We start from the raw sequence: 15,404 nt of genomic DNA on the forward strand, positions 1-15,404 counted from the left end.
ACTTCCTGTGTTAGCTGGTCTAAGGGAGTAGCCCAGGATGGGGTATGACCTGAAGGTAAGGGGCCAGTGTCATGCCCTTGATTGCCTTGTAGGCCATCACCAGTGTTTTATACTGGCCGGAAGCCAGAATGGATGGGTGAATGAATCAATGAATGGAGGATGTTACAGTAGAAACATCTCGCAGGCAGGCAGACAATATATCAATCAATCGGTATATAGATACTGTAGAAAGAAAGATCTCACAGCAGGCAGGCAGGCAGGCAGGCAGGCAGACAGACAGACAGACAGATAGATAGATAGATAGATAGATAGATAGTTTCCTATAGCCCTCTCTATCTTCTAGTAGACCTACAGTGTTTCCTCCAGCTCCTACAAATACTGTACACTCACAAATAATCACACGCACACAGCACACGCTATAACACACAGCAGAGCCTTGTATTAGACACACAGTAATCCCACCAAGCACCGCTGGGAGGAGTAAGATTCATCAAAGGATGTGGCTGTGTTTCCCTTGGAGTCCATGGTCAGTTTTAGAATTGTTTTGTTATTGATCACGTCCAGGTTTGGATTGGACTGGGCGGATCCGAACCAATCAGCCAAGAATTGATGATCTGGCACCTCGGCGCACATTATCATGTTGACATGAAAGTATAGCCTATAATATCCTTCAATTCACCATTAATTCGGTAAGTTTGGAGAAATTACCATAAACTGAACAGCGCAGCGCCTGGTTTCAAATGGTTTGCTCTTTCCTTGCTTGAAACGGCCACATTTTATCTTGCATAAATAGCGCACCTGATCCGCCATATTTAGTCGCCCTCCAATCCAGCACATTTCACTTTTTCTTGGACGTACATTCATTGCCCTGCTGTCTGCAGTTTATCAATGTATGGTCTAAACTCCACCTCGATCAAAACGGTTGCGTAATGTGCAACGAATCTAACACAATAGGAGCAGATCTAGACGGTCTTAAAACGGATTCTGACGTATGACACACGTGTGTGTGTGTGTGTGTGTGTGTGTGTGTGTGTTTTTTTATTTGTTCACATTCACAAGGCAACAAGGGTGTGATGAGCAATGTTGGGGGAGCTGATAAGCTCTTGGAATTATTGGAGATCAAGTAAATGTCAGTTAAAACATTGTGTTTGCCTCTTTTCAAGCTGATGTAACATCAGCATTGCAGTTAAGTGTGTGTGTGTGTGTGTGTGTGTGTGTGTGTGTGTGTGTGTGTGTGTGTGTGTGTGTGTGTGTGTGTGTGTGTGTGTTGTGTGTGTGCGTATAGACGTTGTATTTCCAGTGTTGGAAAAAATGAACTCAAGTCTACGAAGACGTCAATTTATAGATAGCCAAGCCTACGATCCACCATAAAACTGCATAAAAGAGCTGCGCTGCGAGCTTGTGTAGATCAGTTCTTATTCGGAAGCGACACCGTTGTACTACGGAGTATAAATTTCAGACTGCAACAACAACCTCGTTGTGCTCCACCACAACCAAAGCGCCAGGAATATAAGAATAACCCACAAAAACAGTGTCAAAGTGCGTACATGTAACGAGACACGGCGTGCACGAGCCGTCATTAAGACACATGTACTTTCACCAGGGTACATTTAATTGCCAGCCTTATTATAATACCCCGACCGAATACAAAAAGACTCGCCCCAAAACACAGTCGCCCCGGGGCAAATCCGGCGACCTGGGAACGGTCCCCACCTGGTATTCTTAAACGCAACCTCAACTATGCCTAAACCTAACCTTATTCTCAAAACCTAACCTCAGTAAACTATGTCTAAAACTAACCTTATTCGTAAATGGAACCTCAGTAAGCTATGCCTTAACCTATTCCTAACCGTAACCTCAGTAAACTATGCCTAACCTTATTCTCAAACGTAACCTCAGTAAACTATGCCTAAACCCAGTGGTGTGTTCTAGGTTTTTTCAGAGGGCATACAATATGCTTGACATGCGCGTGGCCATGGTTACACTTGCGTGTGGTCAATGGATGAAATGGTTAGTAGAGGGCTATGCTTTATTTATTTTTTAAATTGCACGTCATACATACTACGTATAGCGTAACACGGTAGAACCAAGGGCCCAGCTTCCTGCTTTGAGATTTAATCGAATAAGGAAGAGAGTTCAAGTGACAGTTCATATGAATGGCCTGTAGTTTTGCTGTTTTACCCCTGCTGGTGTCAGAAAGAATTTATCTCAGTGCAAGCGGATGGGTTTTTGACGAACTTTAGACTTGATTTTATTACCTAAATAAACATTGTCATAAATAATATATGCTTCCAGTCGCTAGTTTAAAGTCTCCTTTCAATCATCATGATATGCGTTTTGGTAAATTATTGTCCCATTTATTTTTAAATTGACGATAAAGTAGGCTATGCTCTAGGAGGGGCGGGATGATTTGATTGACAAGCTACACAACCAATAGCATTCATTTCCGCCCCCGCTCTTGATTGACAAGCTATCCAACCAATACTGGTCTGGTTGCATTCTGCAGGATATGACGCGATATTGAAAGATGGCGGATTTGAAATTCCTGAACAATCGGCTTCATTTACGGTCAGTGGTGTCATGGAGGCCAAACGGGGTAGGACGGCGTTTGGCCAGTAACATCTTCACGCACGGCCACAGTACGGTGCATGCGCGTGCACACGCGCGCCCCCTAGACCAGCCAAGTAGGCTAGCCAAATGGCTACTATGCATAACAGGTTTGGCGGTGAGCGTCCTGCCGTCCTCATACCGCCGTCCTCATACCGCAGCCAGTGATACATTGGCTGCCCCATTCACACCTTTTACAAAGCTAAAGCTGCTGTACCGTAGTCTGTAGGAGGCATAGGCTATTGTCAGATCATGTCCTAAGAAGGAGTCCAAAAGAGTGGATCCTGGAGTAGAGTAGAGTTGACCAATCACAACACTCGTTTCATTTCACTCAGAATGTTAACAGATTTGTAAAGCATCAACGTCATTTCCTTGGGCGGTACTTCCGCCAAATTCAACAATTTCCGGTTGTCAACTTCCTAGACAACCAACATCCCAGGTCTTGCCCAGGGTGAACCAATGGCGTAGCTTCGTCCATTATTTTTATACAGTCTATGGGTAGAACACACCACTGCCTAAACCTAACCTTATTCCTAAACGTAACCTCAAAACTATGCCCAAACCTAACCTTATTTCTAAACGTAACCTCAGTAAAATGGTGCCAAAATCTAACCTTACCTGAACTTATTTCTAACCTTATCCTCGGTAAAACAAATACAGCGGTCCGCGGAAAATATGGGGGCGAGCGTGTTTTGGGGCGAGTCTTCCGGTTATCATTATGATACCCCGACCGAACCTGATTGACCACTCTGCGCATGCGCGGCGAAGGAAAAACGAGAGAGGGTTGAGGGCTCTCTCTCTCGCCTGGTGGTGGTGCGCATGCGTTGTTCGCCGGATTAATGTCAACGGGCACAAAAGTGGCGCTATATCGTTGCGAGCCGCTACTCCTCCTCCTCCGGTAAGAATTCCCTACACACGTTGTGTGTTTTTTTTTTTCAAATTCCCAATTTTAACGCTTTTTTCTAATGAGTCAAAGTTTCAGCAACTGTACGGGTCGGCGGGCGGGTGTCCTGAGACTCACGCGCGAGTCCCGTGAGGTTCGAGAAGACACGTTTTCATGAGGAAATCCACAGTTAATTTGTGAGGTTTGTCCCCCCCCCCCCCCCTCCTCCTCCTCCTCCTCCTCCTCCTCCTCCTCACCGCTGTGTGTGTGCGTGTGTGTGTTGGGTTCTATTAGCCTCCGGGTCTCTCGTATTGTTTAGCTCGCTCTCTAATGGCGGACGTGAGGCAGTGCTGCTTTCTGTCGGGAGGGGGGTGGGTGGGGGGCAAATCATAGCCGGTGTCGACTTTAACTTCTTGGCTTGACTGCTTGCGGCTTTATTTTATTTCGTTAAGGCTACTTGTTTACCATTCCCCCCCGCCCCAACCATGACACACAAATGAAGGTAGTTCATATGATATGTAACGTGAGGGGGGAGGGAGTGCGGGCGCCCCCCGTGGTAGCCACGGGTATTTGCCACTTGATTGCCCAGGGTGGTCTCTTTTGGGGTAACTTTCCAATTAAAAAGCACACAACGTCACAGGTATGTTAAAATCACAGTGTGTGTGACTGTTCCTTACATAACAACAACATGTAGGAGAAGGAAATCAATGAATACAAATATGAACATGGGGGAGGGGGGGGGCACTCACAATAACCTTTTCCTCTTGGGGGAAAACTGTGTAATTTTATTTGAGACCCGTTTTTTTGTTTGTTGATGCTGCAAGAATGTTGTTGACATAACCCCGTTGTTGGTGGTAAAGCATTATTCCGAAGGATTTTAGTCGCGAATATATAACTTATGCACAATTTCCCCAGTATTAACAATGGCGCAGTCTCTGTGCTCTCCTTCTAATCCAATGGCTGCGTGCGGAGAGAGAGGAAGGCGAGGGGTGGGAGGAACGGTACGGAACGGAATAGAACGTGGTTCAGTCTGTTCCGTTCCGTTCCTAAATTGGCTCTCCAGTCCAATGTATTACCCCACTGCCCGAATTACAGAGGGGGGGGGGCTGAGTCGGGTAGAGCTTAGTTTAGGGTCCAGGTCTGTTCCTATCAGTGTTAAAGTTTTGGACCAAGTTTTGCAGATTGTTAAAGGAGAGAGGTTGCCTGGGCTGGTCGTTCTCCGGCAGTGTTGCCAGGTTTTGTGAGAGAAATAAGCAACCAGGTCTAGGAAAACAAAAAGAAGTAACTTGGCCACATGAGCACTTTTAAACTTAAATGCATCCGTATCGGCTACTTGAATGGATTGATTCATTGTACTTTGTTAAGCAGTTTGCAAAAAAAAAAAACAGAAAGTAGTTCTATACAAAGGGATGCCAAAAGGATTAAACCCAAGAAAGCACTATGGCTTGTTTCCATTGGGGTCCTGTGTGTTCTATTAATCGAAAGAGGTTTTGAAAATAGCCAATCTACAAGCTCACAACGCGTTGCATCTTGCAATAAAATGTGGAATATTTGGAATATGTTTTTGAAACATTCTAACAAACAAATGTTCCCTGGCACACAACTTTTTCATGAAAATATTTGAGCAAGCTGCAAGCCTAAATAAGCAAGTACACTTGGAAACGAGGCCAAAAAAACGCAACCACCAATTTGTACAAGCAACCTTACAGAAAAACAGGCTCAAAGTCGCTTAGCTTATAATAAGCCGACATGGCAACACTGTGTGGTGTAGCTGTGGTCCTCAGTCACTCGCCATGGAGCGGAGCCTCAAACCCGCTTCATAATCAAGGGCACGGCCTGGCCTGGCCTGGAGGGGGGTTCAGTGGTCCTAAACGTGGTAGGCAGGATTTCCATCTGTATAATAGACTCTAGGACAGACAGTACACAGTATTGGCTTTTGGAGGCAGCATAGTCAACATATGTTGCCTTTTTTTTTTATTTATTTTTTTATTTTTACCCTTTGAGGTTTTTGTGAGTTGCATTCGCAGATAACCAGAACGTTCATAATAATTTCATCAGCTGGTTTTACTTTACGGGTCATTATTTGACCGGCTGCGCATTAACGCACCACTTACCAGCTGAACGTCGTCTTATATAATGTTAATTATACGCGTTTGATCATGATGTTATCATCATCATCATCATCATCAACGTTTAATATCTAGATGAGGGGGGGGCATGATACTTTGCGCAAACTGCGCACATCTGCGTGTGTATGAGTGCCAGATTAGTGTTAAAATGTTTCCAAAACAAATATTCAAAATGTTTCACTTTTTCCCCAAGATTTTTTTGAAAAATGGCAGATCTTCAAGCTCACAACGCGTCGCATCGCGTTGTGAGCTTGTAGATCGACTATTTTAAAATGCTCATGTGGCCTAGTCGCTTCTTTTGGGCTTGTTTTCATAGACCTAGTTGAAATATCTGCGTGTGTGCTATGCTCATTATTACATGTATATTACATGATTATATATCTTATTTAGGATTGATGGTGCAAATTGATGTGTGCTGGGAAAGGTAGAGGGGTGCACCTATGCTGCTGGTTAGGCTATGTGGTCAAGGTTTGTTCCGGCGCTGCCATTTAACCATTTATCCGGTGGGTTTTTGCACAGGTACACTCTGTCTGCCCCCCAGCACTAGCCCACTGTGCACAGTTTGTTATGTTGATACATTTAAGGTTGCTTGTCAGGGCTTATTTTCTGAGGCCATGTCCCCTCTAATTTGTAATTTCACATGAGACATTGACTGAACGTGAACGCAAGCTGCCTCGTAGCTCTGCATTGCAGTCTGAAGTGAACTGAGTCTAGACTATAGGTAATGTTTCTCTAGTCTACTGTGACCATCATGTCCGTTGCTTTGCACATATTCCCCATTTGAAGCAATATAGTTCCAGGCTGAACTATTGCCTTGCAGGTCTATTTAGATTAGGGGAGAGTGTAACTTTTTTGGGAGGGCTTAACATTGAGGGGCACAATATGTTATGGATGTCACAGTGATACAGTAGTGATAGTGGTACAACTATACTGTATATACATACATACATGGATACATACATACATATATACTGTTACCAGACAGAAAGTTTCGTTGTTTCTTAAATGTAGTGCCCATATTGGCCTATATGTAAAAAATAAATGCCCAAGGAAACAGTGTCACTCTATCTGGGTTAGTCTTTTTTTTCTTTTTTTAACAGTCGAGAACTGCTCAGTGATCTTGAACATCACCCGCTTCAGATTTGGTTTCCTGTCACATGGTCCCTGTGCAAAAACTGTGGATTTTGTTTTGTTTAAAAAAAAGAAAAAGCAGTTTTTTGTCCACTCTGGCTGGAATGTCCTACAGAGTAATTTTAGAATAGAACTTTGAAATCTATGCTTATACATTGCTATAATATGCATAATTACTCTCTTCTATTTGCAGGGTTACATGTAGGCTTGCTAAATATTTGTACTCCGTACCGTTAAATATGCCACCGTACCGTTTATTGTATTATTATTGATGATGTTCTGATGTTTTTAAATGACACCTTCAACAGTTACAAAGTCAATTAACACAAGAGTACAATAAATACATACAAATAATTGACAGCCAAAAAGTCTAAAAATAGCCACAGAAACATAAAAGTCAACCAGAGAAGGGGAGGTCAAAAACACATCAGTGCATAATACTACAGCCAGTCTATTGAAGTGAGTTTTAAGATGGGTTTGTCTAGACTACTGTAGGTCTTTGACCGATGTCATTTCTTTTGCAATGGTTGTCAGGCCAAAGCAAAAAGGCTAAATAGTGGTGGGATGGGAGAGGGTCAATACAGCTGTACAATTGGTAGGGTATTTTATCCCATAATAACTTATCAATAGGTTAAGGCTGTGTGTGTCTCAATACTTTTAATGCACATTTCAAGGGCAAGTGTTGCAGGCAATGCACTTGAGATTCAAGGGCATAGATGGAAGGTGATGTTAGAAATTCTCCCATATACACCTCAACCTGTAATTCAAGAACACCTAATAGTAATAGGTGTGTGTGTGTGTGTGTGTGTGTGTGTGTGTGTGTGTGTGTGTGTGTGTGTGTGTGTGTGTGTGTGTGTGTGTGTGTGTGTGTGTGTGTGTGTGTGTGTGTGTGTGTGTGTGTGTGTGTGTGTGTGTGTGTGTGTGTGTGTGTGTGTGTGCTCTTTTTGGATTGGCTGTGGTGTTCCTAAAATTGTTCTGAAGGACATTTGCGCGAGTATTACTTTACATAACTCACCTACACTTAAACTCGACCTCAAATTTACCATTCTCTTAGTTGCTCAGATTTAAGTTATTTCCTCTCATAAACGGTACCGAGTCCAGAAGTTAAGTGGGTCACTAGATTTACTAATAAGGATGGAGATTGAAAACCGGTTCTATTACATACCTGATTCTGAATTTATTGAGACCCGCGGGTATCGATAAGGTTTGGGCTTATCGATCTTCTTATCGAGTTTAGCGGTCCGAGCTTGCGTCATTATTTGCTTGAGCGGTGGATCGCGGCTGAACGAGTAAAGCCCTAAAAACAAGTTTGGCTGTATTTCTCTACATCACTGGCGCACCTGAGCATTGTGCATCAGTTCAAGCCGATAACTTTGGCTGTTTGCAGGTAGAAACACCAAAATCTACAAGCTCACAACGAGGTGCAGTGCGATGTGTGTTAAGATTGTAGCTTGCCTTTTTTGGGTGTGTGACACTGTCGTACGAAGAAGTATACAATTGGGCTTTAAAGTAACAGTACACACAATGTCGATAACCAATTAACAGTTTCTTCAATATTATTTTCAAAATGAAAAATGTGTCACTTGCCTTAAAGGGAGTTCACCCAAAAAATTACTTTGTTTCTGTCACCCCATGGAGACTTGAATTCATGTATATTGTTTTGTTTTTGTCGCATTCCTTAGCCAATAATTTGATAACCAGCAAGACCGGTAGGCAGCGGTTCCGGTAGGAGACACAAATGAGACTCTTTGTGTCTCCTACCGGAACCGCTGCCGGTCATCTAATTATTGGCTTAGGAATGCGACAAAAAAAAACAAATATCCATGATGATCCAGTCAAGTCTCCATGGGGTGACTAGTCGATAGAAAAAAGTCATTTTGGGTTTGAACTACCACTTTAATTATGATGATGATGATGATGATAATATATACAAACATATAAATAATTGAAAAAGCTCGAGAGTGGGATCGATAAGAACTCTAATTGATAAGCAAGATCGATAAGGTGATCGCTATCAATAAATATGTATGATCTCCACCCTTACTAATAGGGTTGTTTTTATTGGGGACTATTGTGCCATTGGGTCTTCATGGTAGGGCTGGCCAATATCAATATATCAATATCATGATAAGAGACTATCTGGGATTTTTTTAAATCTCATTCATTGTGTAACTATTTTGAAAAAGCACCAATAGTCATCCCCACAATATCGTCACATCACAAATAACAATATTGATTTCAAGATATTTGGTCAGAAATACTGTGATATTTGATTTTGTCCATACCCCCCCTGCTTTACTTACTGGTCAGTGTATATTAAAATCCCTGCATGAAAAACATCGAGTATCACTATTGTATACTTTGGCTAATAGTTATTCTCTCTTAGCAATTAATTATTGTGCAGCTGAACAGAGAGCACAAGAATGAATTGGTGAAAAATCATTGTGACTACGCTAGTCATAATGCTAGAATGCTCCAGTAAAGCTTCTGAATGGTGTTGACAAATATAATATATAGTATATAATATATAGTATATAATATATAATAGTGATTATATTATAATAGTGAAACTCCTGTATCTTGGGGGGATATGCTTTTGTAATTCCTCTATATTCCAAGTCCCAATCTCTACAGCTCTTTGATGAACAGAAATTGTATCGAATCAGGAGAGAAAACCACACAGCTTAAATGTTAGTTTTCCAATTTTGTTAATACTCTATCTTTCTATAGCAATGATTGCTATCAGAATATAGAGCTATTTCACCTATTTATTTTAACCTATAAAGCACTGTATGTCAGAGCTCCTGTGTGATGGATGGATTGTTTGATTGGTTAGCAAGAGCACAATGTAAAAGTTATACTTTGCTTTGTGGCCTTTATGTTTCGACATTAAAGCTGCGCTTGATAAATATGTGTATTTTCAGCTGATTCGCTCAACAAAAATGGCACATTTTCAACTGAAAAAAATGTTTTTTATGCAACACTTATCAAAAGGGTTGTGAGACAAACTATAAATTAGCCTTTAGACTCTAACGACTATACCTAAAGACTAAGGTCAGTCAGGTGTTCATATCAGTGTATTGGAAACCAGCTTCCTAAGATCAGATGCTTGAAAATTTAATTCCATATCACAAACCACCTTAGAAAACAGGTTACACAACACAATGGCTTTTATTTGTATTGTTTTATTATTGATTGGTAATCACAATTATTATTAGCATTGATTTGGGGGACAAAATGATCTGATATCAACATGTTACTCAATTTACCCTGCAAGCTGAATGAAATGAATTGTTTTAGAATCAACATGCAAACATCCTATTATTATTAATTGTGGAGACCAAAATTACGTTATGCACGATTCCAAACAACTTAATTGAGCAGCACCAACACTGCGCAGAGTACATGTCCCTGTGGCTGTCAGGCTGATGGTTGCCACGGCAACCGAGGTGTAGCTTCAGCCGTCACCCTTGGCAACAGAGAACCTGTTGGTAGACCAAATGGGTAAGAGGCAGGGGGAAGGTGGTGTGAGAGAGAATGAGAAAGGTGGAAGCAGGTGAGAGGGATGAATGGGGAGCTGAGGGTTAGAAAGGTGCAGTAGCCTACTCTGAAAAGTGGAGGAGGATGAGTGAGGGAGAGCAAGGCATATGACAGTCTTAATATGTTTATGATCAAATTAATTTATGAACATTTCCACACTACCAACTATTGTTGGATTCATTTTAGAGATGCAATGTGTATGATGCTCAATTGGTGTGCCTGGTGGCTCGGCCAGTTAATGCACAGACCATCTGAATGAGCGTGAGGAAATCCGACACCTTGCGCCGGGTTCAGGTCCGACCCCTTGTCTCTTCTCTCTCTTCCCTTGGTTTCCTGTCTGGAGATAGAGGAAAAAGTTGCTATGGATTTGTGTACATTGTAGTCACTGTAAACTGCACAAAGATTGCTTAGTTTTAAGTTTTCCTGTAAAAGTGTAGTGATGACTGAGTCACCACCAGTACAGGCTTCTGGGGTATTTGTTTTAAAAACAGATTTAGCTAATCATTGCAAATTTCCTCTCAATGCAGCTGTGTGATGCACATGCCTGATCAGATCTCTTTATGATTAATCTTTGTGTTCTCCCTCTCCTTATCTTGTGGGTTTACGTCACCAGCAATATGTGAATTTGTTTTTGATGGAGTGAGTTTTTTGTTAAGGGAGGTGGCCACCCAGTCCCCATGGTGTTTATTAGGCGGCTGCCGGCTAAGCATCGCAGGTGCTAGGTCTCCTATTGCTTTCGGGTTTTTTTTGGTATCTGTAGGCTTTCCTTATTATTTTGCTCTCTGACATTTGCTACATTTTGACCATGTTCCAATATTCAGAAACCCATGAAAGTTTGCAGGAATATTAGTGATGATGGGGGTGACAAAGGCCTGTATCACTGGCACTGGTTATTTTGAAAGTGCCACCGCTAACCTCACCGATGCTTTTTTAACAGGGCTTTACAGGTCTACTACCATTGTCCCAAGTTGATGTTTTTCTCATTACGCTTGACAAAACATCCCCTAATCAGATGCATGTGTACAAAATGGCAAAGGTCAGGCACATGAATCTCAGTGGAATTCAGGTACAAACACTGTGCCTGAGTAGAGTCAATGCTGCCATTTGCTCACTTTGCCCTTTTTCCCTCAAATTATGACAAACTATAGGGCTTCAGCGTAATTTATACTCCCTAGTATGATTGTGTCATTACCAACAAAAAATGTTTTTCAAGCTTAATTTGTCCTCATGCAACACGTTGGCTTGAAAATCTGTTCTTGTCAGTGAGCGAGAAGCGACACAGTCGTAATACGGAGTATGAATTGAGCTTTAGTTGCTAAGCCATTATTTGGCCATATTGGCTTGTTCAATGACTGACACAGAATTACCTGTTGAGTAAAATAGACTCATACTCTATGTCACTTATGAATCCTACCCTATGTCCGTAATATTGTGCAGGTTTCCTACCCTTGACTTTGTATTGATATACAGTACGGACGTGAACAAACAGATCAAAATGTATTTCATCCACAGTACGTGTGTCCTGTCCTAGCCTAGCATCAAATCCCACCAGACCCTTTCATGCCTTCGTCGACTCACACTCATCTTTTGTATGATGAATGACACCTGTTTAGTGTTTAGAGCTGCAGCTATCGATTATTTTCTTAGCGATTATTCTATTGATTACTTTATCTATTTATTTTAATAATTCTTTACTTTAATTATTTATTTACCTATAATGACATCCAAAATAAGGATTGTTTATTCATCAATTATTGTTATAAAATTATTGTTATTAAAGATTACATTGATTAGTTTGAACTTTTACACCCCTACACCTGTTTAAGACAGGTAAGGTAATTGGTGGAGTTAGACGTTTGATCCATGGAGGGCTGTTTAGCCCCCTGTAGCACTGTCACACCCCTTAACCCCAAACCTCAGCCCATATGCTGCTTACTCCGCCTAATTGTCCCTTTGTTTGTTTAATTGTGTCAACCAGGTGCTTGCCTTAGCGATGGATGAGGAGTCGGAACCCAAGCCTGCGGCGGCAGCAGAAGAGGAAGGAGGGCCGCGGGTGGAGCCCTCGGACGCCACTCCTCCCCCCTCCTCCTCCTCCTCTGCTTCTCAGCAGCAGACCGCGGCCCCCGTGGAGGAAGCCTTGGGAGAGGCGGTTCCCATGGCAACGGGGGACGGAGAAGCCAAAGATGGAGGAGAGGGAGGAGGAGTAGGAGGGGAGGATAACGATGATGACGTGGTACTGGTCGGGGAGGAGGAGGCCCCTCGGACCACCACCGCCGGCTCAAACCAAGACACGCCCAGCACAGACTGCACCCAGCCCCCAACCCCCGCTGCCGCCACGGCAACAGGTGCCGCTGTCACTACGGCGCCAACGGTTTCCAAGACCCCCAATAGTCCCCCTGCATCTTCCTCCACAGCAGCATCATCATCAACGTCGTCATTGTCACCAGCCCCTAAAGCTGCCACCACAGAGCCCATCGTCATAGATGACGAGGAAGACTCCTCGGAGCACAAAGACTCTTCCTCTCCCTCGGCGGCAGCGCCACCTGCAGTCGGTGCGCCGTCGTTGTCTTCGTCCACCTCGTCCTCCTCCCATGCAGCAGCGGTGACCCTGAGCAGCACGGAGTCGGACTCTGAGATCCGCATCGCCAGTGTCACCACTCTGGAGTCCAACAGGCAGAAAGCAGGAAACGCCTCCGCCTCTTCCTCTTCTTCCTCCTCTGTTTTCGCGGCGACGGCGGCAGAGCCGCTGGTCGACATGAACCTGAAGATCACCTCGGTGACATCACTGCAGGGTGGAGCTTCAGCCATCGTAGCGGTGAGAGAAGCACCCGATCACATGGCTCTCTGAAGGAGAGCAATTCTATTGGGCAACAGGAGAAGCAGGTCTTCATATCTGCATAAAATTAGCATGTTATTCACATTGACGTATCATTAATCACTGCGGTTGTTACTATTATGTTTTGCATATCATTATAATATGCTATTATTAGCATATTACCATTATTTTCCTAACCTCTTGAGCCCTATTTATTTGGCTGTATGACAAATAGAGAAAATAGTCAATATACAAGCTCACTACGCATCGCTGTGCGACACGTGAGTTTGTTGACAGTTTTGAACATGTCCCTATAATGACATGCCCAAAATAGGGACATGCCCAAAATAGTGACGCCAAGGTTAACCACCTGAACCATAGTCTCCCGAGACAGACTGTTGGCTCAATGTTCATATGCTTAAGCCAAGCTGAAAATGCGCAGAATACATATTGCCTTTGCAGTCGCATTAATCAAAATAGTCAAAGCCTAGAATCTAGAAGTGATATGGGAAAATGCATTTGAAAGATATTTTAAAATATATTTTCGCGAACAGAAAAGACAAACAGATGACAGCTTCCTGTGGTTGGTTTTCAGGCGGCGTAGTTACAGACTATGTAGCATTAGAAGATTGTGGAAGGAAAAGTAGCCAAACAATTGTCGAAAAATAGCACAACTTCAAGCTCGCAGGTGACAAAATGCGAGCTTTTAGAGCAGGTATTTTCTATTTTTTAAGAGGTTTGGTGTAGAGGGGAAAAAGTAAAGGGCAAAGTATAGGGTTATAGGGTTTCAGTGGTTGATGTAGTTAACCAGGTTATACAAAACTGACAAAACAAATGCAAACCTCAGAGAACATGTCAGCACATTTCAGTAGCTCTACAGGCTCCCAGGTGAACAATGAACAATGCTACTACAGCAGAAGAAATCACACTAAGCTTTTCCTGTTGTACTTTAAGGGAGCTTAATGAGTAAGCCCTGCCTACAGACCAACCTGGCTGTTTGTCCCTTAAACTCCTGCTGAAGTGAAAAAGAGCTTAACAGGCCAGAAAGAAATGTCCAGTTCTTGCTTGTCATCTGATGCCATGGAATTGGTACATTAGGCTTTGCTCAGGAAGGTATCCTGCAAGGACAGGTCTCAGTACTGTGCCCAGTACAGGTTCACGTATACAGACAAAAATGTATTTTATTTATAGACTTATGCAGTATATCGATGGGCTACAGGTAGCTGACCTGATACTGCAATCACAACGTCTCCAGTTCAATTCCGGCTCAGCTGGATACCTGGCTTTCCACCTCTCTGCCCTCAATTTCCTGGCTCTCTGCTATAAGCACCTATCTTAAAGGTGCTATATAGCACCTTTGTCAAATGGTGCTATACAGAACCATTATAGGTGCCTAACCTAAGCTGAAGAACCATAGCAAACCTATAAAGAACCATACAGAGACTGAACTGGTTCTTCATATGGTGCTATATAGCACCTCGGGGTCAGCCCTATGATCCCTTAGTTTAGGGTTAGAGTTAAGAGGGAACATAGGGCTGAGGGAACATAGGTATGCTCCCTAGCACCTCAACCACCCCAAAGAATCATTGAAGAATATGTTTGGTATCTATCTATCAATTGATATAGTACCGTATATAAATAATGATTTTGCAGGTGTCTTAACTAGCCTGTTCTTTATAACCCCAGGGTGCTGAAGGTGAAGTGGAGGAGAATGGTTTGCAGATCAGTGGGACATTCAGCCCCACGGATTTACAGATCAGTGGGGCTTTCAGCCTGAATGCAGACTCCTCATCCAGCAGACCCACAGCCTCCTTCAACCCTGGACGAGTCTCCGCTTCCGCAGGACAGCCCGTTCAGAACGGAGACACGGGGACGCACGCCAGGACTGGTAACGCTCTGAAAAGACTATACGCATCGTGCACGGCTGCACGCACCCGGTTGACACAATCAGACTTGGGGGGGGAAAGCAACCTCGTGCATGTACACTCAAGGAACTGACAGATGCAGTCACACATCCAAAGATCACACACACACACACACACACACACACACACACACACACACACACACACACACACACACACACACACACACACACACACACACACACACACACACACACACACACACACACACACACACACACACACACACACACACATGTCTCTCACACACACACACACACACACACACACACACACACACACGCGCACACACACACACACACACACACACAAAGAGTCTCCTTTGTGTCTCCTACCGGAACCACTGTCTATACCGGTCCGCTGGTCGGTCATCA

The 15,404-nt window shown here is 43.2% G+C and overlaps 1 protein-coding gene across 5 annotated transcripts in view; it reads left to right on the plus strand.

Moving 5' to 3' along the window:
- Window positions 1-551: 551 nt before the first annotated feature.
- Window positions 552-15,404, plus strand: part of zmym2 (zinc finger, MYM-type 2) — a 44,795-nt gene continuing 29,942 nt past the window's right edge. The window contains exons 1-3 of one of the 5 annotated variants that reach the window (XM_080412533.1): window positions 552-689; window positions 12,269-13,105; window positions 14,792-14,993. In XM_080412533.1, the coding sequence (XP_080268659.1) occupies window positions 12,284-13,105; window positions 14,792-14,993 (1,024 nt within the window). In that variant the 5' untranslated portion in view covers window positions 552-689; window positions 12,269-12,283. Of the gene's footprint in view, window positions 690-3,380; window positions 3,693-5,262; window positions 5,367-12,268; window positions 13,106-14,791; window positions 14,994-15,404 lie in introns of those variants that run through there. The other 4 variants (XM_080412530.1, XM_080412529.1, XM_080412532.1 and 1 more) reach the window with 4 other exon arrangements.

The sequence above is a fragment of the Gymnoscopelus braueri genome (genome assembly GCF_963280865.1).
Source record: "Gymnoscopelus braueri genome assembly, chromosome: 18".
NCBI classification, from domain to species: domain Eukaryota; kingdom Metazoa; phylum Chordata; class Actinopteri; order Myctophiformes; family Myctophidae; genus Gymnoscopelus; species Gymnoscopelus braueri.